Raw genomic sequence first — 25,837 nt, forward strand, 5'->3', positions numbered from 1 at the left:
TTTCAGGTCCGGGGGGGGGGGGGCTGATGGATTTGAGGGACCGGTGCCCTGCAGGAGATTGGGTTCAGCAGCCAGCGTGAGGAGGAGGAGGAGGAGGAGGAGGAGGAGGAGGAGGAGGAGGGTGACGGACGGCAGGAGTGTGCATCTTGTGAGTAATTAGAACCGCGACATATGAATAAATTAAATGAAAACACAAAGGCTGCGCGTTTGACTTCTTCTCCCTGTCCTTTCTTCACTTCAAATGTCACAGGCAGTGATATTGTCAATATCCAGCCGTGCACTGGGGAATAAATTCAATACCAACTCATACAGACGAAGATAAAAGGAGGGGCCTGATACCTGTGCTAGACCACCGTGAGCTTCCTCCACTTGAAGAAGGTGACCACGTCCAGGATGGCCCTGGCGGATGGCGGTGTACTCGGGGAACAGGTTGATGAAGAACGTGTCCTTGTTGTCCACGGACGGGTGTTTCCAGCGGGTCTGGATGTGCGGGACCTCCAGGGCGTTGCAGATGGACTGGACGGCGCTGACCGAGGAGCTGTGGGAGGGGAGCCGAAGCACCGCCACCGACCCCGAGAGCCAGCTGGTCGCACACTGGGGGGGGGGGGGGGAGCGACACGGAGTCAGAGGTTCAATGATCACAAAGCTGTGGGAGTTACGTGGATCTGATAGTTTCACAACCATATTACATGATAAACCATATTCACCTCCACCTGCTCACTTGAGTGATGTTAACTGTGGCTGGGTTTTAAAAGGGTCATTTGGTTTTGAGGTTAACTGAAGTATATTTCCTTTTTACCACTGGTTAAATATAAAGTAGTACAAGTTAAGTACTGCACTTAAGTACAAAATCGAAAAGTTTCAGTCAGTTGTTTAATATTAAAAATCAAATTAATCATTGATCCATAATGAAAATGATTATTAGTTGTAAAAAAGACAATGATAAAGTAATGGGAGGCTTTTTGTCTGCTTAATGACGACTTAAACTTTTAATGCTTTAAATACATTCTCCTAATTTTACTTCACATTTACTTAAGTACTAAAGTGCTTTTACCTTAAATTCATTTCAGTGAAATATGTGAAAACTTCTCACCAACGAGACGAAATCACTCCATCACGTCTTAGTAATAAAATACAACATATGCTCTGTTTATTAAATTATAAACTTAATAAAAACATAACTGAATACATACATCAGTTTGAGAGATGAAATTGATCCATAACTAAGATGTACTTATTGATTTGCACCTATGAGGATATTAGTAGGCGTTTATTCATTCACAGTACTAATCTACACACTGCCTCCACCCACAGGACTCATACACCTGCTACATTATAATGTGTCGTAATGGATTTATTCAAAGGAAAGTGTGTTTTTATGTGTTACCTCTCCGCGAAGCCTCGAATCCATCGAAGATGTTGATCCTCTGGATGTCGTAGGTCAGCGTGGTGTTGGGCATCAGCGTCTTGTTGCGGTTGATGTTGTTCACGGCGAACTTGAACGCCAGCTCGTCCATGCTCACCAGCTCATTCTCCCGGGTCTCAAAGATCCCACCTGCACGTGGAGGAACACAAAGCTGGACTCAGACGAGGATTTAATAACAAGCATCACTACCCACTCTGCAGCAGCGTCGGTGATAACACATCTTTAATTGATGGAAACTGTGCTTCTGTGAGGGCTGGAAAGACTCTGCCTCCTTTGATAAAAAACCATGTCTCGCAAAACCCGTTGTAAAGACATTGAAATACAACGCTTGACAAGTCAGTTTACTGTTAGTGCTTCCACCTCATTGTGCAGTAATATGCATGTACACACAAACTCGGGGCTGATAAACCCGAGTAGCCGCCCTCTCAATTAGAGCTCTCCACACCGAGGCCCATTAAAGCAAAGTGAAAACATGAAGTGTATTATCAGGCAGGTTTTAAAAGCACCGCGGATAAAAAACAACCTCTGAGAGCAGCTGAATGGATAATGAGGGAAATGGAAGATGGTTTATTTTTTTAAATGTGTAATCACGTCTCCCAGTTATTGGACTTTGAATCGACAAATGGTTGTTGGACCGGGACAGATTCAAAACAAGGCTTCACACACACGCTTCTAATCATCCCGGTACATGTGTACTCTGCGTGGAACAACCTGCACTAATGAATTTGCTTTTATTTTATCAAAAACTGGAAAAAAAACGAACGAAGGACCAAAACATTACGACTCTGCTGAACCGCTGAGATTCACCGAGTTCACGCTGTGGAGGCTTCTTCATTAATATTACATTTTACTTTTGGGATTCATGAAAAAATAAAATCATTTTCTCAATATTTTGAAACCACCATGTCTGCAGTCTTATATCTTCAAAACAGCGACTGTGATTAAAGATGGAAAAACACGTAAACATGTAAACAACACTCAGTCGATCAACAGTCGCCTGAACTGCACCACACTGCACACTATCATAAATATCAGTCCCCTGAATATCACTGATTCTTTTCATCAAGATCCATGAATTATTCCCTGAGACATTCCTGCATCTACACCATAATTTGAAGGTTTCTTCCTTGACACATAAATCATCTGTCCACCAAGTGTCATGACAATCGGTTCTGTAGATTTTGTGTAATGATTCTAACTAACAGACAAACAAACATAAACACAACCTCCTTGTTGGAGTTAAATATCGCATATATGCATTCTTCAATCATCAACCAACAAATTAAAAATCAAACTTATCGGAAACATGAAAACAAAGAAAATACCTTTTTATGAAAGAAAAAAAAACGTAACGTGTACTTTGACTTTTTAATTTGGTCCAGATCCCGTTTGATAACATGGAGGAGGGGAGGTTTTACGACCTATACTGCAGACAGCCACCAGGGGGGGGTGATCAAGCTTTACTTTTGTTGCCTATTTGTCGTCTGTCTATTTTATTCATCAAAGTCTGAAACAGGAAGTTACTGAGATGTTAATAGATGGATAATTTATCGTCTGCAGCTCTTTTCTAGAAGGTCGATGATCAAGCAGGATAAACAGCCACATTGATTTTTCATTAACAATTCATAAAGGCTTATAGATTAAACTTGTAACCCTTTATAAGAAAGCACCACAACAATTTATACCTATAATAATTATAATCCTCACACCATTCAGAGAAGCCGTGGACGAAGAGGAGTCACAGAGACACTTTGGCTCCAGACGGCTCGACAGTAAAACAGAAAAGGTCAACGACATACTTCTATATTTATTTCTCTAAAACAGCCGAAGCATCTGCAGCAGATGAAATCACACCAAACGTTCTGTGCAGACTTTACGAGGGTCATTTTCACACAGTTCCTTTTTTACGCGAACCAAATCTCCCCGTCGTAAACAGAGACGTAAATATGTTATGTTCCCGATAAAAGGTAATATCTGTAGTTTCAGTGGCTCCAGCTTCAATATCCCGAACAGGAGAGTTCATGTTGGATTCCCACAGAAACATGTGAAATGAAGAAATAAAACTGCTCTTACTTTTACAATATGGGACACACACACACACACGCACACAAGACTTTGAAGAAACAAGAGGTGCAGAAGAAGTGAAGTGTTGACTTAGAGACGAGATGAATTTAAAGTCACAGAACTGCTCTTGTGTGAAAGTGCCATGAAATAATAAAAAAAGCTTCCAGGAGGTTCAGAACATATTTGAGACACAAGAGTTAAGTCACAAGTATTGTTTGAAGAGGTTGCTCCCTTCAGTATGACACAGTTAAACCATTTTCTTTTGTAGCTTCTCCGTCACGATGTACAAACTAAAACTAGCGACCTGTGGTTGTACGTCTCCACCAACCAGGGTCAGTGTCAGTCCCTGAAATGCACTCACAATAACATGAGGTCCCTGTGACCTTTGACCTCTGATATTGAATTAGTTCACGTTCGAGTCCAAATTAAAACTGGTGAAAATGTGGAGAAAATCCCAAATCCTTCGTATGATCATTGAATGTTTGCACCAGATTTAACTCTTGAGATATTGTGACTCCCTCCCAAGCACAGTCAGACAGCAAATGGTTTCCTCCACGGGTCTTTAATGAAGTCTTGTTCTTCAAATCAAACCGTGAAAACTGCGCCACACACGGCAACAAAAGACACAACATACAGCGTTAGCTAACTAGCAAACACAGTATCAATTATTACAGTTAAAGTTAAAATAAATAACAAACAAAATACCTCGTTGGCTGCATGCTCTTGAAAAGGAATCTTCTTATCTTTTCTTACTTAAACTCTTAGACATGCGCGTAACTGCATCTGCCTGCTTCTCCGTGTGTCTTCCTCGTGTTACTTCTCCGTGTTTCTTCTAGAAGGTTCTTCTCAAACATGCAGCTCAGTGGAGGCTTCAAAATAAAAGTCTTATCTCTAATTACAACAATGATATATACAAATACAAAATAAACATTAGAAACCTTTATAACATATTACATTAATATAGTGGCAACAGTTACACTCCCACCAAATCACAAAACCTTACTCTGAGATTTCCTCATACATACTGACTGTTGCAGTTAAAGTCTTTGACCTTAAAACATTACACATCTGTCATTAACCATTACGTGTGGAATGCAAAGATAAACATTAAACTTCTTCCATAGAATGAAGATAAACATTAGACATATTAAACTGGGTCTGCTTCAAGCAGAGTAACCAACTTATGCACAGGTCTCTCCAAGAAAACTGTCTTAGTAGTGGATTTACCCTTTTCATTAAATGTGGTGTCACTAACTAACAATATGACCTTTCTCACCCTATCATCTGACCCTGGATAAACTTCTGTTATTCTGGCCAGCTTCCATTCATTACGTGGGGCATGATCATCCTTTAAAAGCACAATGTCGTTTACTTTTAGGTTTCTTCTGTTCTTCTGCCACTTTTGTCTTGGTTGTAAACTCAAAAGATATTCCTTTTTCCATCGAATCCAAAACTCATTGGCTAGATATTGAACTCGACGCCACCTCTTTTGAAGATAAAGATCTTCCTTGATAAACTGTCCAGGTGGGGGAAGAATGATGGTGGACTTCATTGTAAGAATATGATTTGGAGTCAAAGGTTCAGGTGAGGATGGGTCATTCAAGTGTTCAACGGTAAGTGGTCTGCTATTAATGATCGCCATCACTTCATATAGAAAAGTTCTGAGAGATGAGCTATCAAGTCTTTGTGCTGACTGGTCAAGAATGGCAGTGAGAACACTTCTTATAGTTCTAATTTGCCTCTCCCAGACGCCACCCATATGACTTGCCGCTGGAGGATTCATCAGAAATTCACATCCTAGAGCCTTTACTCTGTCTTCATCCATTCCTTTCATGAGTTCTGCAAACTCTCTTCTTGCACCAATGAAATTGGTTCCTTGGTCACTTCGAAGTTGACGAACATTTCCTCTTATAGCAATGAATGCTCTTAAGGCATTTATGAACGCATCAGTCGTCATGTCATCAAGCATCTCTATGTGTATAGCTCTCGAACATAGACAGGTAAGTAAAAGTCCATACCTTTTAATGTCTTTTCTTCCGTCTTTAACATGGATTGGACCAAAGCAGTCGATGCCAGTGTAGGTGAACGGAGGACTTGTTTCCATTCTATCTTCAGGTAAGTTACCCATTTTCTGTTCTTCAGTACATCTTCTGTACTTTCGACACTTGACACATTTGAAGATGTGTGACGACACTGCACTGCTGCATCCCAGGATCCACAATCCATTAGCTCGCAGTTCGTTAACAGTCATTCCACGTCCCTGATGATGAACTCTTTCATGGAAGTGCTTAATAATTAAGTCTGATATGTGACTGTTTCTTGGAAGTATTGCTGGATGCTTCACATGTGGGTGTAACGTGGCTTGACTCAAACGTCCTCCCACTCTTAGGATCCCTTCTTCATCCAAAAATGGACTTAACTTGTACAGCTTGCTGTGCTTTGTCTTACAGATTGATTTCTTCACTTCCAAGCTCTTTATCTCATCTGGAAACGCTTCTTCTTGAACTAACTTAATGATAGCAATTTCTGCTTCTTTCCTTTCTTCTAGGCTTGTACTTTCATTGGTTCTTTGCTTGTCAGCTTTGTGTTCTTTAACTCGTCGTTTCAATCTGGCAACTGCTTGCACTACCCTTGACCAGTCAGAAAACTTCTCAAGGCGGTCTAAAAGTGATCTGTTCTCCCTTGCCTTAGTACTCAACACAAGAGCCTTGCGGAGCTCAGGATCATCTTCCTTAACTTCTTCCACCTTGCAAGCTCTATCAGGTAGGTCCTTTTGCCAAAGAAACTTCGGTCCGCTGAACCAATTGGAGGTCTTGAGTTGCTCTGCAGTCAATCCTCGGGACGCATGGTCGGCCGGATTATCCTCAGATGCAACGTGGAACCATTGTTCAGGCTTCGTACTTGACTTGATTCTTTGTATGCGGTTGGCTACAAACACTTGAAATCTTCTTGCATCGTTGTTTATGTAGCCGAGGACGACTGTAGAGTCCGTCCAAAAGTATTCTTGCAGGTCTTGGATTTCCAATTCATTGCGGAGCATGTCACTGGTGCGGACTGCAACTACTGCTGCACTGAGCTCCAGTCTTGGTATTGTTGTCACTTTGGTTGGTGAGACTCTTGATTTTCCCATTAATAGAGAGCAATGGACATCGTTGGACTCATTGATGACTCGCAGGTAAGTACATTCACCATATCCGGAGGTGCTTGCATCGGAAAAATGATGAAGTTCATGACTCTTAATGTTGCCAAAACTTGCAGGTAAGTAGCATCTTTTGATTTCCATTTCAGCTAGATTGGGTTGGTCTCTGATCCAGGACTCCCACTGGGGCTTTAGGTTTACTGGAATTTCATCATCCCAGCCAATCTTTTCTCTGCACATTTGTTGAAGAATTTGTTTCCCAATAAGGACAAAAGGTGCCATGAATCCCAATGGATCATACACCGAGGCTACTGTAGAGAGCACACCTCTTCTGGTCAGTGGATTGGACTTTACTTGAACTCTGAATCTGAATGAATCAGAAGTGATGCACCATTCAACTCCAAGCACTCTCTCCATATGAGGTAAGCTCAAGGCCATGTCTTGCTCTTTAATTGTAGCACGTTCTTCTTCTGGGATGGATGCCATCACATTCTTGTCATTAGAGACAAACTTGTGGAGTCTTAGCTTGCCAGCGGCGCAAAGCTCTCTTGATTCCTTGACGAGCTGGATGGCCTCCCTCTCAGTATGAACACTTGCCAGCCCATCATCTACGTAGAAGTTTCTTTGTATGAAGTGGATCGTGTCTTCACTGTACAGACCCTGCCCTTGTGCCGCCAGATGTTTCAAGCCAAAGTTGGCACAGCCGGGAGACGAAGCCGCTCCAAACAGGTGGACCTTCATTCTGTAGGTTGTGGGTGTGGTTTCCAGATTGCCATACTCCCACCATAGGAATCGTAAGTAATCCTGGTCTTCCTTTTTCACATGAAACTGATGGAACATCCTTTCAACGTCACACATCACTGCGATGGAGCCTTTTCGGAATCTACACAGGACACCCACTAACATGTTTGTCAGGTCCGGTCCGGTGAGTAGATGATCGTTAAGAGATGTTTCTTGAAATTTGGCAGAACAGTCAAATACCACATGGATTTTCCCTGGTTTTTGCGGATGATAAACTCCATGGTGTGGAATGTACCAAGCCGGGCTGTGGTCAATTTCCTCTTCAGGAACTTTCTCTGCATCGCCACGTGAAATTATGTCGTTCATGAAGTTCACGTAATCCTTGTAGTATGTTTCATTCTTCTTTAGCCTCCTTTGAAGACAATTAAGACGATGTGTTGCACATATCTTGTTGTTCGGTAGTTTTGGTCTTTCCTGTTTGAACGGTAATGGCATTTCGTAGTGCCCATCATCTTTTTGTGTGATGTTTTCTCTTATCTTTGACAGGAACTTGAGATCATCTTGAGACACAGGATCCTCTTCTCCAGCTCTTTCTGAGAAGTCTGACTCAAGGACCTTAAGGATGTCTGAGGGGTTGATTTCTTTGACTTTGGTTCTATTCACATAGTGTACTTCAGTTTTCAGACTGACTGAGGGGTTAACTCCTGGTGTCACTTGCCTCACTACTATGCGATGGCTGATTCCGATGGCATCTCCATAATCTACACAGGCATTCCCAGGGCCGACAATGCTCCACCCAAGGTCTGTGCGCTGTGCATAGGGTTCATTTTCTTCGCCAGACACAACTTCTCGTGGGAGTAAGGCTTGCGAGCAGTTGTACCCAATGAGCAGACCTACTTCACAGTCTTGTAAAGGTGCCACATTATCTTGGAGGTGTTCTAGATGGGACCAAGCTTTAGCAGTTTTAGCTGTTGGAATGTGAGTTCTGTTGGCGGGAATAAAGTCGCGTGTGTAGGTTGGTGGTAAATAGACCTTCTTGTTGGAGTAAAAGCCACGGACTTGAAGGTTGTTTACTCTCTGAGAACTTACTAGTGTTGTTCTTGAAGTCATAGTAGAGAGTTTTAACTTGACTTGCTCTTTGTCGGCCTCCAAAGCATTAACTACTTCACTGAGAACAAAGGTCGTGTCACTTTGCGAATCCAAAAGAGCATATGTAAGTACTTCTTGTGATGGTTGAGCTGCAGATGACAGCCAAACAGGAATTATTGCAGATGTTTGTTTATTATTTTCCTTAAGGATTACTCTATTTGAAGTAGCTACTGCAATTGTTTCACGTTGTGTTGCTTGGGGCCTTTCCCTACTCCATTCCTGCCTTGTAGTTGACCTGTCTTGACTTGGACTTTGTGTGACTTGTGGTGCTCTTTGTAGGCCTGTGTCTCTCTCTTCATGCAGACAAGTAGGATGGCGCCTGTTGCATGTGTCGCAAACACTCCTTTTGTTGCAACTCTTTGAGAGGTGACCGGGCCTAAGGCAACCGAAGCACAGCCTTTCAGCTTGGACAAACTTTACTCTATCTGAGACGGCTTTTTCCACAAACTTCCTGCATTTGAGCAAAGTGTGCCCAGTCTTCTTACAGAAAGTGCAGGTTTTCACACTGTCTTCATTGGAGCTTGTAGTCAGTGTCTTTGCGTTAAAACTTTGATATCTTTGTTGTTTTGGCTTTTCAATTTCACCTTGTTTCAGTGACTGCAAAGATGTAACTGGATTACAAGCGATTTTCACTTCTCTTATCAGAAATTTGACAAACTGACTAAAGGAGGGGAACTTGCTGCTTTTCTCTTCAGCTTCTATGACGTTCCGATTCCATCTTGCAGTTAGCCAGTCAGGTAACTTTAACAGTATTTTTCTGTTTTCATTGCAGTCGTTTAGAATCTCCAATGCTTTGATGTGGACCATTGCAGCCTCGCAACTTCTGAGAAAATCAACAAACTCTCTGAGCTCGAAGCTCTCCTTAGTGCCGATCCTGGGCCATGCTTGGAGTTTGTCTCTGTAGGCCTTTGCAACTGTAAATGGGTTTCCATATCTTTCCTCCAAAATCTCCCATGCAGACACATAGGCAGATTCAGTCCCAAGTAGGAAATAGCCATCCAGTGCACTCTTGGCTTGTCCACTTACATATCTACGGAGGTAGTATATCTTCTCCTTCTCTTGAATATTCTTCTGGTCTATCAGAGTTTGGAAAGAAAGCTTCCAGTCACTGTATTTTAATGGATTGCCACTGAATACTGAAGGTTCAGGAACTGGGATTCTGTTGGCACTAAAAGCATCTGCAAGGACCTTGACAAGCTCTGTTGTGCTTTCACTTGAGGAAGTTGTGACAGCTTGAGGGGCAGGAAACACAGGCAGGGGCAGGTGTCTTGTGGGGCTCCGCAGCTGGTTATCTGCAACCAACCCATGGCCTAGGATGTCTTTTGGTTCTTGGTTGTACACCTGCATTCTTGCTTGTGCTGCACTGAGCTCCTTCATGGCCTCCAAATGCTGTATTCTTCTCCGTCTTTCCTCAAGAGTTCTTTGCATAGCTGTGTGCTCTTCTTCCAGTTCAGCTTTTATTTCAGCGTCCTCGTCTTCTCTCCTTATTCTTCTCTTCACCTCTTCTGCTTCTTGCTCTAAACGACGCTTTAGAGCGGCGGCCTCTTGAGCAGCACTCTTCCTTTTAACCTCTGCTTCCAGGCGCTGTATTTCCAATTGTTCTCTTTCTTGTTCTTGCAACACTTCCAGAACAGCTTGGCTTGCAGCAGCGTCGGCGGCAGCTTCTTGATGTTTCACAGAAGACATCTTTGAATGCTCTGAGGCGCCCTTTAAGATAGAGGAGGAAGTTCCAGATTCACTCGTGCTTGAGTTCCAAAGAGAGCTTGCATCTGGCCAATCTTGTTCTTCTCCCTCTGGCGTCTTCCCACTCAGACGACTCGCAGCTTTGGACACGATGAAGTTGGAAATCTCTACACACCGATCCACTCTTCGACGCATATCACAGTCTGGTGTTGTGACTCTGCGCAGCTCTTCATAAACACGCTGGACGTCTGCACAAAGGCCTCTGGTGTCGCCAATGATATCATGAAGCAGACCGTCTGCTAATGGCTCTGATGATTGTGATAATGCCTGCTTAGCTGATTTAACTTGTGTTCTCCATTTTTGGTAAATGTAGTTAAATCTTTGTTGCAGTGGTTTAATTTTCTTGTCCTGCATTTCTTTGCCTTTTTCTGTAAGATTACGGATCCGTTCACTGCGTCTTGTCTGAGGCACTTCCTCTGGTTGGGCTTCAGTGTCTCTAGCTTGATCTTCAGCCAGCTCATTTTCACTATCCCTAACATTGTCCCTTACCTGAGTTAAAGACTGACTAGGCTCTGCCATTATCAAAGGGTCTTGAATAGCTTATCCTAACTTACATGTAAATGTCAATAAAACAACTCTAGAGTATAATAAATGTCTGGATGAATTGCTAAAGCTTACTTAAATCTGTATTAAATGTGTGTATCTGCAGTGTCTTAATATTTAAACTGAAAATATTATCATAAGCTATGATAATCAATAGCAGTAAATGCACTTAGAAAATGTATAAATTAAATCTCGGTTCCCTTGGAACACTTATTGAGAACTTAAACATCAAATGAAAAATAGCCTTCACTTAGTATAACAACAAAACACACTTTAAATCAATATATTAGAAATTCAAAACGAAAAAGTATGTAGCCTACAACTTTAAGCCTTTAGCTTCTTAAAACTGGCTATACAGTAAATGGCAAGATTCAGTTGTACATGCTAAGCAAATAAGTTTCATTCATCACTCACACAACAGTACTTCAACCCACACATAAACCTTTAAGCAAACTTTAGCAAAGCCCTCTTCTTAGCCCACTCTTATTAATGTCCAAGTTTCTTATGGATTTGCTTTCAAACAAATGCTCAAACAGCGTGTGTGTGTGCGTCTTCAACTGTGTGAAAGTGCGTGATTTCGACTCATCTGCACGATCGTTCCAAGCACCGTAGCCACCACGTTGAGATTAGCTCTAGTCTTGACACTTCTTGCTGCTCCGCCCACTTGCGTCGACGAACAGTCCGAGTTTTCACTGTGACTCCCTCCCAAGCACAGTCAGACAGCAAATGGTTTCCTCCACGGGTCTTTAATGAAGTCTTGTTCTTCAAATCAAACCGTGAAAACTGCGCCACACACGGCAACAAAAGACACAACATACAGCGTTAGCTAACTAGCAAACACAGTATCAATTATTACAGTTAAAGTTAAAATAAATAACAAACAAAATACCTCGTTGGCTGCATGCTCTTGAAAAGGAATCTTCTTATCTTTTCTTACTTAAACTCTTAGACATGCGCGTAACTGCATCTGCCTGCTTCTCCGTGTGTCTTCCTCGTGTTACTTCTCCGTGTTTCTTCTAGAAGGTTCTTCTCAAACATGCAGCTCAGTGGAGGCTTCAAAATAAAAGTCTTATCTCTAATTACAACAATGATATATACAAATACAAAATAAACATTAGAAACCTTTATAACATATTACATTAATATAGTGGCAACAGTTACAGATATCATGTAGATTAAATTAATGTTTTGTAAGATCTTGACCTTTGATCTTTGATTAGGTCGGGGCGATACGACTTCAAAATAAAATCATGATTATTTCAAACTTTTACCTCGACTTTGACCTTTGACCACCAACATCTGTCAGATCAGTCCTGAGTCAGACTTTTTATAAAATTTAAAAGAAATTCCCTCAAGGCATTCTCAAGTATTCATGTAAACAAATATCTAAAGTAAAGATACGTTCTATACAAAAAAGAGTTGAAGTTGCTATATGACAACTTTCTAACACACATTGAATCTTCTTATCATAACTTTCAACCTCCACAACTCCTGTATGCTGACATCATCTTTCTATAAACATAATGTAGTAAGTGGAGACAATGAGGGGACATTAATGTCTCTGGGAGAAGTAATTTTATCCTCTTGCGTCATTAATCAATCTTTCTCCTGCTCTGGTTTTTACACGTCAGCTGCTTCAGGGTTCTGCAGTTTAATTGGCGCTCTGAATTAAAATCCCTTTCCACAAACAGGCAGTGATAAAAAGTCCGGGGTGGTCGTTGGAGGCATTATTGGAATTGAATTATTGGGTCATCACAAGAGGCGGATAATGAACTCAACTTGATTAATCGTCGTCCGCCTATAAGAAGACACAATAATATGCGAGGCGGAGGCAGAGTGGACTTTTATAGAGTCTAACAGCTGCTGGTCAAGTGCTGAACCCGAGATGAGCAGGACGCAGGTTGATTAACACGTGTTCACTTCTCTGAACACGAGCCTGATGACAAACCCGATACAGAGTCTGAGCTGGATGTCAAAATCACATCCCCCCCCACTAAATCACATCTCTGTTGTTTTCTCTGTGCGTGCTTATGGAATATTAATTTGTATACAAGCACTCAGAAGATGTCCGGGGTCGTAAATTAAATCCCTGCTAATGAAACAGCAGCGTATTAGCAATTATAATCAAAACCCATTATGCTATTAACAGGAAAATGAATTTTCTTCTGCATTTGCTGTAATTACAGAGCAGGCATCTGTTAATGAGAGGAAAACTGTGAAAGTAAAATGTGAATACGTTCAGGATGAGCTTCTGTCAGAAACAGAGAGAGTAGAATTAGAGCTCAGAGAGTCCAGAGGACAGACTGAATATAAAGATGGACGACAAGACGGCTGCCCAAAAGTGAAGTCGAGGTCATAAAGCCCCCCTCCTCCATGTTAGTGGACGGGACATGGACCTAACTAAAAGCACAAGGGGATGATTTGACTTCAACAGAAAGAAGTGGAGACCTGTTCTCCATCTTTATTCACAGTATGGTGCAAACATTGTATTAAAAGTATTAAGTGCTTATGCAGAACATGATGATGTCACAGAGGAGTTGACCTTTGGAGTTTTAGATTTACAATAAACAATCTCTTTTTTTATTCTACTGAACATTTGTGTGATTCTTTTGGTTATAATTAGTGAATAAATTCTCACGTTGTGGCTAAAAACAGGTTTTGTGACGTCCATCGGAAAAAGTGCTCTAACAGCGCTAGAGTGTGTGTGTGTTAGTGTGTATGTGTGTGTGTGTTACATCATTCATCCCTCACTTTACCATCTAATTACAATGCATTAGTCCTGTTCTAGCCCCTCACACCGAGCAGCTTGAACTCTGCTGTGCGTTGCGACTCCCGACATCATAAAAGTGACATTTATTTTAAACAAGGTGCCCCCCCCCCCCCCCCCCACCCAGCGAATGAATGAACGTACCTCCGAGCACTAAAGCCGTTCATTCATTCATTCCCATATAATGAGGACTCATTTGCCTGAGCAACGCACCCATCTGCTCCAGGAGAAAGTGTAACTGAGTGCTCCAGGTTTCAGAGGACCCGCAGGACGCTGCAGATTCCTTTTAACGTGCAACTGGGGTTTGCAGGTAGATTTGATCTGAGCCAAACACAAACCCACTCCAGATACACAGAGGCTGCTTCATCTAAAACACAGGGCGGCTTGTTATGGTCAAATTGAGGATGAGCGCAAACTTATAAAAATCTATTTTTCCATTTGCCTCAGTGGGGATTTATATATTCTTGGTTATTTAACAATATGATGCATCTCTCTCTCTTTATGTAGAAGCTGTGAGACAAGAGGTTTTAAAGGTCACAGTCCAGAGACCAAAACAGGAGATTAACTTTATGTGTTTTGATGAAGTGATGCACCGGAGGATTCGATATTTCTTATTTAAAAATATATATATTTAACTTGCCAATAACAACATGTGCCGACCAGTGACTGTATAGGAGTCAACACTCTATTCTACAGTGTGATGATATGTTATTAATAACATTTAGACTTTATGTTCTATGTTATAAATCACAGCTTGTCCTTACTTGCATACATAAATACAAACATACTTTCTCATCATTAAAACAAACACACTGCTGCAGGAAGAAACACTAATTGATGACTGAGAGCCAAAAAGAAACATAAGGTTTTTTTAATCCTGATTATTTTATCCATATTTTACAATGTTGTTCATATTTTCAACTGAAAAATAAGAAGCAAAGGAGGAAGGATTCACAAACACGATGAATCAGGCAATGATAACTCTTTTCTGTTGTCTGAAATGTTAAATACATATAAAGCTGTAGATTGTGTGTCTAAACTTATTGTTAATACATTAATTAATAGCGATGTCATGATCACCCATATGATAAAATATCAAATCCTTTACAATCTATTTCATGTATTTAGCCCAATTAGATGCAGAGATGCCAGAGGTGCATATTTGAACTATGCATGAGATTTTTTTCAGATTTTTTTGTGACTTCTACATGACGTCACTTATCACATGACGTCATATGATGAGGAATCATCGTCTGATCAATATAAGCTCTAGTGTTTGCAGAGATATCTTAACATAACATTTTCAGATCATGATTTTGTTGATGTTGAGCTTTGACCTTTGAGTGATCGGCTTTTTAGTCCAAACATAGACGGGGCAAAAACAACAACCTACTTCCAGCTTTGCCTAAATGTAGCGTCGAAACTCTTTCCAAAATTTAAAGTCAGCACACGAGGTAGAAATATGGATCTTTGTTAAAGCTCTGAACGAGGATGAGAGACCCTGCCTTCTCCAGAAATGACGGCCATCAGTGTGTGTCTGAGGCCGGGCTCTCTGGAGAGCTGAGGTGTCTGCAGGCGGGAGCAGATGCATTTTGGACGGTGAAATAAGGGGCTTGGGATGTCAAACTAAATGACAGGACTTGTCACTGCACCCTGTTGTTGTGAAAAGAAAAGCACAGGAAACATTTTTGTTACCGACTACAAATCGAGGCAGACGTACAAATGGGCAGAGACGCAGTCAGGGACGAGACAGAGGACGACAGAAATAACTGAATACGACCCCGAGGAGGACAGGAAGACTGGAAATGGTTTCTGGAAGTCGTCAGTGGCAATGGCCTCTCTGAAAATATCCTCAATTGTCGCATTTAAACCAACTTAATATGGACGGAAATGGTTCTGTTGTTACATTGAATAACAGCGGAGGAGAGGGGGGTGATTTTTCTAGCTGGAGTTTTTCGTGTCCTGGCTTTTCCACAATGAAAGCAGTGTGTGTGTTACGGTTGAAATGAGGCTGGCACAACACCACAGCTTCCCTTTCAGGCCGAGACTCTCTCAGGCTCCGGATTCATTTCTTCTCTGGGCTCGCGGGTCACACAGACCCAGGTACCACAGAACCACGCACAGAAAAGAGACGGATAGAAGCTGGTGAATCGGAACATCACCAGAAAGACCACAGGATCAATACACACAAATTAACACAACTGTTACCATGCGATAATCGACACACACTACAGCTCTGCCTTCCTCACAACTAGCTCAGAGTCCTGTGCTCCTGCCAGAGAGATGAACGATCACACCACCGCAGACGTCTTCATATATCTTTTGACAGAAGTGAGGCCAACTTTGCAAAACTCTCAATTTGGCCGAGTAGAGATTCATTTGTTTTACTAATGGAGCTTTGACAGAGAGAAACTAATGAATAAAATTAAGCAGGTGACCTTTATATAAACGTTACAGCAGCGGCTGAACAAATCAAACTGCTGAACGCTCAGACATTAACGTATTATGATTCAGACATTCATATTAACGTGTTTAATCATAAACGCTCGGAGGCTCCTCTTCAAGATTCTTCTGGGTGATTTAAAATATGTTTGGCAAGATGGATCATGGACCATCAAGGCAAAATGGGGAGTTTTATTTTGAAAAACTACAAGATCTACCAGTAAAACCAGCTCCAGTTTGTGCAAACCATAGAAACAACAGGAATACAGGGAGCTGAGCAATGGTTTTCTTCCTTTTCAGAGAGATTTAGAGTATTGAGAAATCATTTGACGAATAATATGTAGTATTGCTTGGATTATTGTTCTATGTGATTGATATGTTATCACATATGAGTTTGGCTGCACACATGTTATATGGAAAACAATGTGAAGATCAGTCCTGGGCACTTTTCAGAGGATCTTTCTCCACCATTTGTCTTTTCACACATGCACAACACAACGAGAGGTTCTCTGCTCAGACGCCTTCAGAAACTCTGGAGCTGGTTCTCACTCCGACACTGACACACACACAGAACAGCCCCTCTGGAGAAGCTGCTGAGGATCTTCAAAGTTCAGTGCGTGTCTGAAAGCAGGTTAACAATCTACGTTACCGCAGGTTGGAATATGACATTAAAAATGTAAAAAGCTGAATCTGCTTCACTGGGTTTAAAAACCTGACGAACTCCGGGTGAGAGAGAGAGAAAACACGAAGAATGAAACTCCAGAGCTTTTATCTCGACAAATGACGAATACGAGCGATGAAGGGTTTTCAGAATCATTAACAGATCAACATTTTAAGAAATGAGCATTAAAAACACAGGTGGAGATGAACAGAGGCATGGAGCCACCCTCCAGGTAACAGAAAGAGACACCTGGAGCCAAACTTTGCATTTCAACCATTTTTCTCTTGCAGTCTCTCACATTTATAACATGCATGAATGCCCACACACACAAACACACCCACACACCCACACACACACACACAAACACACACACACACACACATGGACAGTGTCTATATGTAAATCTCTTAGAGAGGTGTGCATTTCAGGAGTTGTGTTGTTCAAGGGTCGGAGCTGAACCATCAAAGCTTTAATGTATTGGTCCTGAATGGTGATGAATATTAATGTGTGACCCGGAGCCACACGCCTCATCAGGAAACCTCTGCTTGTGCAGCGGTGGACTGCAGCAGATAAGAGGAACAAACGCTGTCCATGCTGAGGAGAGATCCAACTCACAGGTGAGCCTCCATCACGATGTTATCAGGAGCCACAGAATAACTGGATTCTCTTTTCTCATTGGTGGTAATTTAGAAAAAGGTGTCAGAGGTTCAAAGGTTCCCTGTGAAAACAGCCGTAAGGGACAATTTGGGGTTCAGTGTCTTGCTCAAGGACACTTCAGCGCATCGAAGAGGAAGACTGGGATCGAACCCGCTCCACCCGCATAGCCCCCTCCGCACCTATCGTGACGTTAAAACCAAACCTGTCAAAGTCTGATAAGAACCTAAAATCACAGAAACTATCTTTGAGAAAAAGTCATTTGCTTTGACTTTTCAGTTTGGTACATGTCCCATCTGCTCACATGGAGGAGATGGGGTTTGAAACCTGTACTGGAGCCAGCCACCAGGGGGAGCTCAAGATTTGGCTTCACTTTAGGGGAAGCTGTCATGACACTCATCTTTGTAAAGTCTTTGGCAGTGATGTGAGAAATTGGAAAACAAAAATGTCACTAGATCTTTAAAACATCCTGACACATTTGGTCCAATCCATATGAAACCTGTTTATATATTTATTATTTATGAATATCAATTTATCCTTTTAACTCTTAGCGTGTCAGAATCAGTCTCAAAATGTGCACGTTGTTGTTATTGGCTTGTTTACTCCTCAGCAGTAACACTGACAGTAATTATCAGATATGCAGATATGCTGGTGTGATCCCTCTGTAATCCACTGTGACCTTATCTGTCCTCTGTACGAGCCCCTCAAAGCCCCCCCCCCTCCCCCACTGTGATATGTGATTTATTTGTTGTTACTTCACTTGGATGTGTGACCTTCACTCTGCTGAATGATGTATGTGCACAGTTTGACACCAGAAGCCTGTTTTCACATTGACTTGAAGGGGAACAGCTTCTCCACATTCACCTCAGATGTGATCATGTGGTCGTTCTGAGGCTTCTAATGATCCAGAGTGTTCCTGAGAGAAGAGTGATGAGCAAACCTCAAGTCTGCAGCCTAGAAATACTGAGTTATTTGGTTTTCTCCATTGAGGAGACATCTTGTGTGAAGGTCTGAACCAAAAACCATAACAGACAAATCATTATTGAAACGTTTTACTCTTAAAACAAGTCACTTTATCAGAAACTCAACCTTGAGCTGACCCCTGTTGATTCTGTCAAAGGGCATCACTTCCTCCACTATTCTCGTTTTCTATAGCAAAAGCAATACTGGGAAAAGTATTATAGTATTAGTACAAGTTATACTCTAGTTTGTTAATACTTTGTCCCTGTAGATAAAATACTTGATCATCAGAGAAGATTCTCCTCAAGGTCCCAACTTCTCCAACAGAGCTTTGTAAATCAGCTTTTTGTTTCCATGCCCCACAAATTAGTTTTCAATAAACAATTTCTACATATGCAATGACTATTTTATATATTGCAAGTGATGCATGTTCATATACTCTACTGCAGATTAATTATTGTACGTCACCAAATTAGAAACTTTAAGATAAAATGCAAACCCCCTGATTTCTTCTTCAAAATAATATTATGAATAAAGTTGAATACAGTTTATAAAACGTATACCTTCGCCAAGGAGGTCATGTTTGTTTGTCAGCAGGATTCAAACTAAACAACTGAACAGATTTCCACACACGATGGGACGTGGGCCAAGAAAGAACCCATTCAAGTTTTGGAGCAGATCAGGACAAAGGGGAAGATTCTTTAATTACTTTCCTTCAACAAGTGAAATAGGGCGTTTTTATATTTTCACCTATTTCCCAGGGAGTGATTCATGGATCTTGATGTGTGTGAAATCGGATGCAGCTTGATTGAATATAAGGCTCCAATGGTCCCCTGAGTGACGGGACCCTCGTCTACAGCTCCTCCATCCCTCCAAGGTAAGAACAGGTGACACCAAATCTTAATGTATTCAGTCAATTTGATCCACATGTGACTTTTCTCCTCTGATTCAAACCCTGAGAGGGAGACTCCTGGATTAATGAACCCAGCCCACGGGCGCTCGGCAGCCTCCTCCCTTCTAATCAAGTGTAGGTGAAGTTCTGGCTCCTCGTAGCAGCAGCGCACACGACAGCAGGACAGGGGATGATTGCTCCGAAGCTGCCTCCCTGTCAGTGATGGAGAGGCGTCGGTGTGTGGGAGGATCAGCTGCTGAGGAGGGGGGGGGGGGGGGGGGGGGGATACTTTTGAATGAAGATGCCCCAAGAGGGGTCTCTGGTGGCCAGAGGAGAACACAGGGAGCAATCAATAATCAATTAGTCTTCCCTGGCTGTGTGTCTATAAGGTGTGTGTGTGGTGTTAAGCACATTTGGTTCACTTTAACGTAACAAGTTAGAGTCCCATTTGATTGGTTTAATAGATACGTTCAAGGACATTGCATGACAACGGAGTTTCAGACGTATTCTCTAATGTATCACAGCAGATACATATTTTAAAACGTTCTAATATAAAACATATTCTCCTTTAATTCATCAAGATAAATAATACAAACTTGAGATATTGGATGTTCCAGGTAATACATATAATAAAAGGTAATTGTTTTTATTATCAGCTCAGAAAAAAATACAACCTGAATCCACCTTATAGTGACTTGAAATTAACTTTTCAACCTTTTCCCATATTTAAAAAATGAAAGACAGGCTTTGAGTGAGGTGAAGAAGAGAAGTGAATCTGTCTTCTGTTGTAAATGATCTTTGACTCCATAACCTCCTTGATAACAGTGAGAATAATCACGTTTTTCTGGGGTTAAGAGCTCAAACCACCTCTGAACACTTTTTGAGGACAATTGACGCCATTGATATTTGTTACCAAATGGATCAAAGGGTGAAAACAATGAGATCTAAAAAGTTTACAGCCACATAAACCACAGACTGGACTAAATGGGTGTGATGGGATGATTCCATGTTGTCTACACACGCTCTCCTCTCTCTGACTGACGGACACCCCCCGTGGCTCCCACCATCTCCACCGTGCGTAATCAGCTGTTGCGCTTACCGATCCGGAGGACCTGCGCCGGGCTCCGGCCGAGCTGCGTCGCGAGGACCAGGCAGAAGAACAAGAAGAAAAGTGTGGTTCTCTCCTCCATCGTGCTCCACGAGGTCTCACCGCCAGCATCGACACCATGACAGACGGACGCGAGCCGTGTCCGTGCGCTCACACACCTGGAGCTCCATGACCCGCGCGTAAAAGCCCCTGAATGAAGTTTAAAAGCCGAACCGATCCGTTCCGCTTCGCATCAGGTCGACGCACCAGCATGAAGAGATGAGGGGAAACGATGGAGGCTGAAATACAATCCACAACTGTCCCGCAGGAAACCAACCAGACTCACATCCTCTGGAATCAAAACTGTCTGCAACACTAACTGGAGAAAGTGTGACAGAGTAAACACGCCCACTCATTGGTTGATGTGGAGAGAGAGAGAGAGAGAGAGAGAGACAGAGAGAGAGAGAGAGAGAGAGAGAGAGCGAGAGAGAGAGAGAGAGAAACACAGAGAGAGAAAAACACACACAGAGAGAGAGAGAGATGGAGAGAGAGATAGACGTTTGAAGCTGGTGGAAATCTTACTTCCTGCAAGACTTTTCAAAATAATACACAAACAAATATGTCATAATAATATTAAACTATGTCTATAGCACAATTCATCTATAACCTTCACATAAAAGAAGTAAAAAATGTACAATGAAGTAATATAGGAAAATGAAATAGAACATATATAGCGTGTTAAGCTAAACAGGATCAAACAGCCGTCAGGTAAAACAATACATATTTAGCAGCTACAGATATAATTACGCAACTATTGTTTGTATCATTAAACAACCAGATGTGTTATATGATTTGTTGACTTGATCGGAAAAAACAACAAAGTGCCCCCCCTACTGGGGAAGCATGTAATTGACAAATGACGGCCGACGAAAGAAAACCACTCGACTAGCTAATTAGTCAATTATCTCTTTTTTCCTTCCGTTCATGTTTATATCAGTCATTCGTAATGCATTGTGATTAATCATTTCCATGCGATGCGTATCGTGAGTATGACATTTATCTCTTCCATGAACATGATTTGAGGATGAATCGTACAGCAAAGCAGGTCAGCATGAGCAGTGGTGGTGAAGACAACAACTCCCATGACTCCCAGTCTGCTTCACGACATCTTCAAACCAGGTCTTTTATTTTGACTGTAAGACCCCTGGTGGCCAGAGTTACACATTTTGAAGGTTTAAAACTTAAATCAAGTGTTTTATTCTGTTGCACAAACATGTTAGTTGATGTCTGTGGCCTCTATAGGATCATGTGACATGCAAGTGCTTTGCTAGTGCCAAAGAAATTATTTTTGACATATCTTTCCTCATCTATACAAGAAATTCGCTTTATTTGAAGAAGGAATTGTAAGAATCCTTTAATTTATCAGAATAATGTGTGTCTGATATTTGTCCCCTTGACAGCTCTGCTTTTACACTGAAAACCAGTCTGGCTCTGGTCTGATCTGGTGTCTTTATTTGGCTGGACGTGGTTTGGATTAAGGCGCAGATGGATTGGCAGCGGTTGCCTCCACCGGTCCTGATGAGAGGAGAATAATCTTCAGGTTACAGGGGCAGATGCCAGATTATCTCTCACTGCAGACAAACAAGGTCTTTATCTCTCAGTGAGAGACAGTTCAAATAATAATGCCGACATGACTTGAGAATAGATTTTGAATAACATCAGTCCCTTTGAGGGCTCCACCATCCCTGAATAAAAAACAGAGACTTGTGGTACCACTACATGTTCCGTGGTAAAACTACTGACTGATGGATAATCCCATCACCTCTGGTTTGGAAAACTCTCTCGTTAAATTCAGGCGCGTGGTTTGATATCGTGACATTTTGAAAAAGGCCAAGAAAGCCCGGTGCCAGCCGCCTCAGAGTCTCAACTCTCCTCAAGCAAAAACATTCTGAACAGAATTGACATTTTGTTTATCACAATGTTTGTGAAACTCTCTCCAGGCCTGCAGCCAAATGATCTGAGGGTGAAAAACCTGCCAACTCAACCTGGACCTCTGACAAACAGCCTATAGACAAACTTAATTACCCCGGCCTCTCCAGGAGGAGTCCTCTGGCAGCAGTCCCAACACCGATCCAGCCTGATGTGAATACTGAGCAGAGAGGATCTGGTAAATGCCATACATGTCAAAGTGTGCTGGAGCTGAGGAAACAGCATTACCTGATGCACTTAAGAAAACAATTCAAAACTAATGTATTTATGGATGTTATTACCAACAATAGAGGTCCATTCTGACCACGCAAATTCAATTTCAAAGATATTTTATCTTATTTAAGCATCTTTGACTTTATATAGTTCCATATTTTCTCTAAATCAAGTCAGCCCTCTTGAAGTGGAAGCTTTTGGAGAAGGGAGCTTTAAATCCTTTATTTAACCTTTTACATTTCAAAACCCAAGACAATGGATTTCCACACTGAAATTGAATCTGCAGAAAGGCTCCGGCACCGATCATTATTTTTATTTGATGGGCTGAAAGCGATTTCACCATAACCTCCTGTGAGAGGGAGTTATTCCAATGAAAACACCTGGAAGAAAAAGGTTGATTATACCGTTGCAGAAAGAAAAAGGACGATAAATAATTCTCACTTTCACACAAAACTAAATTTAGAAAATTTATTTAACATAAGAACCATACTCCACTGTTTTTTGTTAAACGTACAAACACAGTTTTAGTACAAAGGGAGAAGTCAAAGGGGGTGGGGGGGGGGGGGGGGGGGGGTTCCCCACAGTTTGTGCCTCCAAGGAATGTGATTGTACCTCACAGTCTGAACGTCCGGGCCTCATCACCCGGGAGCTTAATTCTAAGAAACCATCATAATAAAAACACAAGAACATCTCCCCCCCTTCACTCTCCTCAATCTCTGACTGACTCAGAGCCTCACACCCCCACACAGGTGGGCATTAAGTGCATGATCAATACATCCATTAAGGTGCGATGACTTTGTTGAGCTTAGCGTGAGGGCTGTTGGTGATGACATATAGTGAAACAGCACAGCCTGGTGGATGGAGGAAGAAATGCAGGAGAGAGAGTGGGAAGTGGAAACAGGCGAGTGGAGTCAGATTCTGTGACGCTGAAAGGTCAAACTAAAAGAGCTGGAGTGAGCAGAGGAGAACGTCTGAAGGTCGACGGCATGATCGCTCCTCTGCTCCAGTACAGTGACATGGTTCTGTTTCTACCATCTTTTTAAAAAACAAAGAAAATTCAAGTCAAACAGGATCGTTGGAGGAAATATGTAGCTAATTATCAAGGGTGGAGATCGTGGAGAGAGTTTGGCCTCTGGGGCTGAATGAACCTAATGAAATTGGTAATAAAAAATGCCATTTTGATTAAGAACATAAGAAGATAAGGGCTGTGAAGGACACAAGCGAGTTTCTGGCAGCAAACACACAGGAGGTGGCTCGTAACACTGGGCAATGTGGTGTAAACGTTTACAAAATGACAGTAAAAATACAATAGTTAAATAAAGACTTACTATCTTTCAAAAGAGGATACTTCCAGGAGACAAAAGTGAGCTTCAAAACTATATTTTTGTACAAGAGGTTAACGGCACTCTTATCGTGCTCCCGGCTGCAAAACCGAGGTGCAGCTGATATTTAACTTAAAATGATATAAAGCACAGTAAAGCTAGTTGGTTCTCACCATCTCACACGCAGCAGTCGTTAAGCCAGAGGCCCCTGAAGAGAAGGTCAGTAACACACAGCCCTTGAGCGTCGAAATACAAACACAGTTTTTCCGAGTCAGAAAAATAGAAACACCCACATTCCTGTGTTTTAAAAAATAAAACTTTGTTTGTTTAGTTTTTTTGGCCAGAAAAAGTCACAGTTCAGTGGCGACGTCTCTTCAGTACAGTGCGTGCATGGTACAGTAGCTGCCTCCAGTCTCTGAGGCTGTGCTTCTGTGTGCAGCGTACAAACACACACACTTTACTGTGCTGTCTTGTTCACATACAATTCTGCGTGTTTGTGTGTTTGTGTGTGATGCCTGCGTGGGTGCCCCAGACAGTGAGGACTCTACTCTTTATAGTTTAAGCAGCACAGGATGAGAATCTCTAGGTTTCAAGACACGTTAATGAAGCCGCGCTCATTTGTAATCTTTACTCACTTTCAGTACTTTTGGATTGTCTGAATAAGGGAGAGAGAGGTGTGGTGGGAGGAGGAGGGTTTTTTTGTCACACTGGGAAGGACTGGCTGAGGGCTTGACACCTTCTATACAAGGTTCTCCTTCAACGTTTACATAATTAAAGCTTTTATCCACTCCGTCCTCCACCTTTCTTGCACTTCTACTTTGTGTAAGAAGCTGAAAGGAACCACCGTCTCCTTTCTTCATCTGGTCGTGTTATTCTTATATCAGAAGACATCACTGTTGCACCCGTTGGCGAAGTCGTCCTGCCGCACCCAGATGACATCATGGTCGTTGTTTGTGAGCTTGAGAGTTGGGGTCGCACAGCGGGACAGTGAGACACCGTGCTTTATTCGCTCCACTTCCTCCTCCTCCATCACCTCACGTCGTGTCTCTATTCGTCCATTCAGGTTGTGACTCCTCATCTCTCCGCCCTGCAGGTCCAGCCCCTTCATCTTCCCCTCCAGGTCGGGCGGTTCTGCCGACGCAGCCCGCACGGACTTGCAGTACTCGTCGTCGTCGCTTAGAATGTCCGTCTCCTTCACCGGCACCACGTCGATGGCGTCTCCCTGGCCCTCGTAGGAACCCAGGTCGAACTGCTCCTCCACCCAGCGGTCCGTGTCCTCGCCTTGAGGTCTGTGGGCCTGGAGGGGGGCTGGACGCTGTTGGAACAGCGGCGAGCAGGAGGAAGGGTCCGAATCGTTGCTGTTGTTATTGTTGCCGTGAAAAACCAGGTCGGTGTCGATGGTGAAGCGGTTCCTCACCAGCTTCCTGCGGGCCAGCGTTCGAGATGGAGTCGTAGCTAAAGAGACAGAAACAGATAAATGACACCTTGTTACATTCTGGTCATGTCAGCTACAAACACTGTATAAATCTAAACGTCCTTCTTTGATTGGCTGAGCTGCACATTTCTCACAGAAGCCACTGGTTTCACATTTCTGAGATGGGTGTATTGGCGACATCTGCTGGTTTATAAAAATCACAGCAGTTTGACCAAGATGTTCATCCTTGGCCTGGACCAAAAACTAGAAATGTCAAAGTATTTATCTTTTCTTCACAAGACTAAAGCTACAGATAAATCTGAAATTACAAAATAAAACAATAGACCTCCTGTGATGTCCTTTGGTCCTGACTTCAGATCGTGGATTACAATACACAAAGATAAACCCCAGCTGTGTCACCTGCTCTGTTCATGGCGGGCCTCATCCCTTTGAGGGCACACAGGCGTTTGCCCCCGAACGGGACGTACTGCTGGTTGAGCGGCAGAGACTCCGTCTTCAGAAACTGCCGCCGCTGCTTTTCCCTGAGGATGGAGTGCACCGCTTTCAGGAAGTCCTTTTTACTATCTGGAGAACTGAAAATCAAAACACAACAACACAAACATGTATATTA

At 42.4% G+C, this 25,837-nt stretch overlaps 2 protein-coding genes and 1 pseudogene across 7 annotated transcripts in view; all 3 read right to left on the reverse strand.

The window, feature by feature from the left end:
* The window catches only part of LOC128457351 (glutamate receptor ionotropic, kainate 1-like), a 39,303-nt pseudogene extending 16,853 nt beyond the window's left edge, over positions 1-22,450 (reverse strand).
* LOC128457265 (uncharacterized) lies at positions 4,024-11,963 on the reverse strand. 2 transcript variants are annotated; one of them, XR_008341918.1, is made up of 3 exons: positions 11,695-11,963; positions 4,196-11,588; positions 4,024-4,089 (listed from the first exon to the last, which is right to left on the reverse strand). XR_008341918.1 is itself a non-coding variant. In XM_053441893.1 (2 exons), the coding sequence occupies exon 2, from the start codon at positions 10,779-10,781 to the stop codon at positions 4,638-4,640; it is 6,144 nt and encodes a 2,047-aa protein (XP_053297868.1). In that variant the 5' UTR covers positions 10,782-11,588; positions 11,695-11,963; the 3' UTR covers positions 4,097-4,637. The 2 variants fall into 2 exon arrangements, 1 of the variants encoding a protein (XP_053297868.1); XM_053441893.1 differs by lacking the exon at positions 4,024-4,089 and having other exon boundaries at positions 4,097-11,588.
* Positions 22,451-22,924: 474 nt separating the features above from the next.
* The window catches only part of LOC128457026 (rho guanine nucleotide exchange factor TIAM1), a 53,758-nt gene continuing 50,845 nt past the window's right edge, over positions 22,925-25,837 (reverse strand). For all 5 annotated transcript variants that reach the window (XM_053441513.1, XM_053441512.1, XM_053441514.1 and 2 more), the window contains 2 exons: positions 25,627-25,799; positions 22,925-25,247 (listed from right to left, as the gene is read on the reverse strand). In XM_053441513.1, coding sequence (XP_053297488.1) covers positions 24,673-25,247; positions 25,627-25,799 — 748 coding nt within the window. In that variant the 3' untranslated portion in view covers positions 22,925-24,672. The remainder of the gene's footprint in view (positions 25,248-25,626; positions 25,800-25,837) is intronic.

The sequence above is a fragment of the Pleuronectes platessa genome, chromosome 15 (genome assembly GCF_947347685.1).
Source record: "Pleuronectes platessa chromosome 15, fPlePla1.1, whole genome shotgun sequence".
NCBI classification, from domain to species: domain Eukaryota; kingdom Metazoa; phylum Chordata; class Actinopteri; order Pleuronectiformes; family Pleuronectidae; genus Pleuronectes; species Pleuronectes platessa.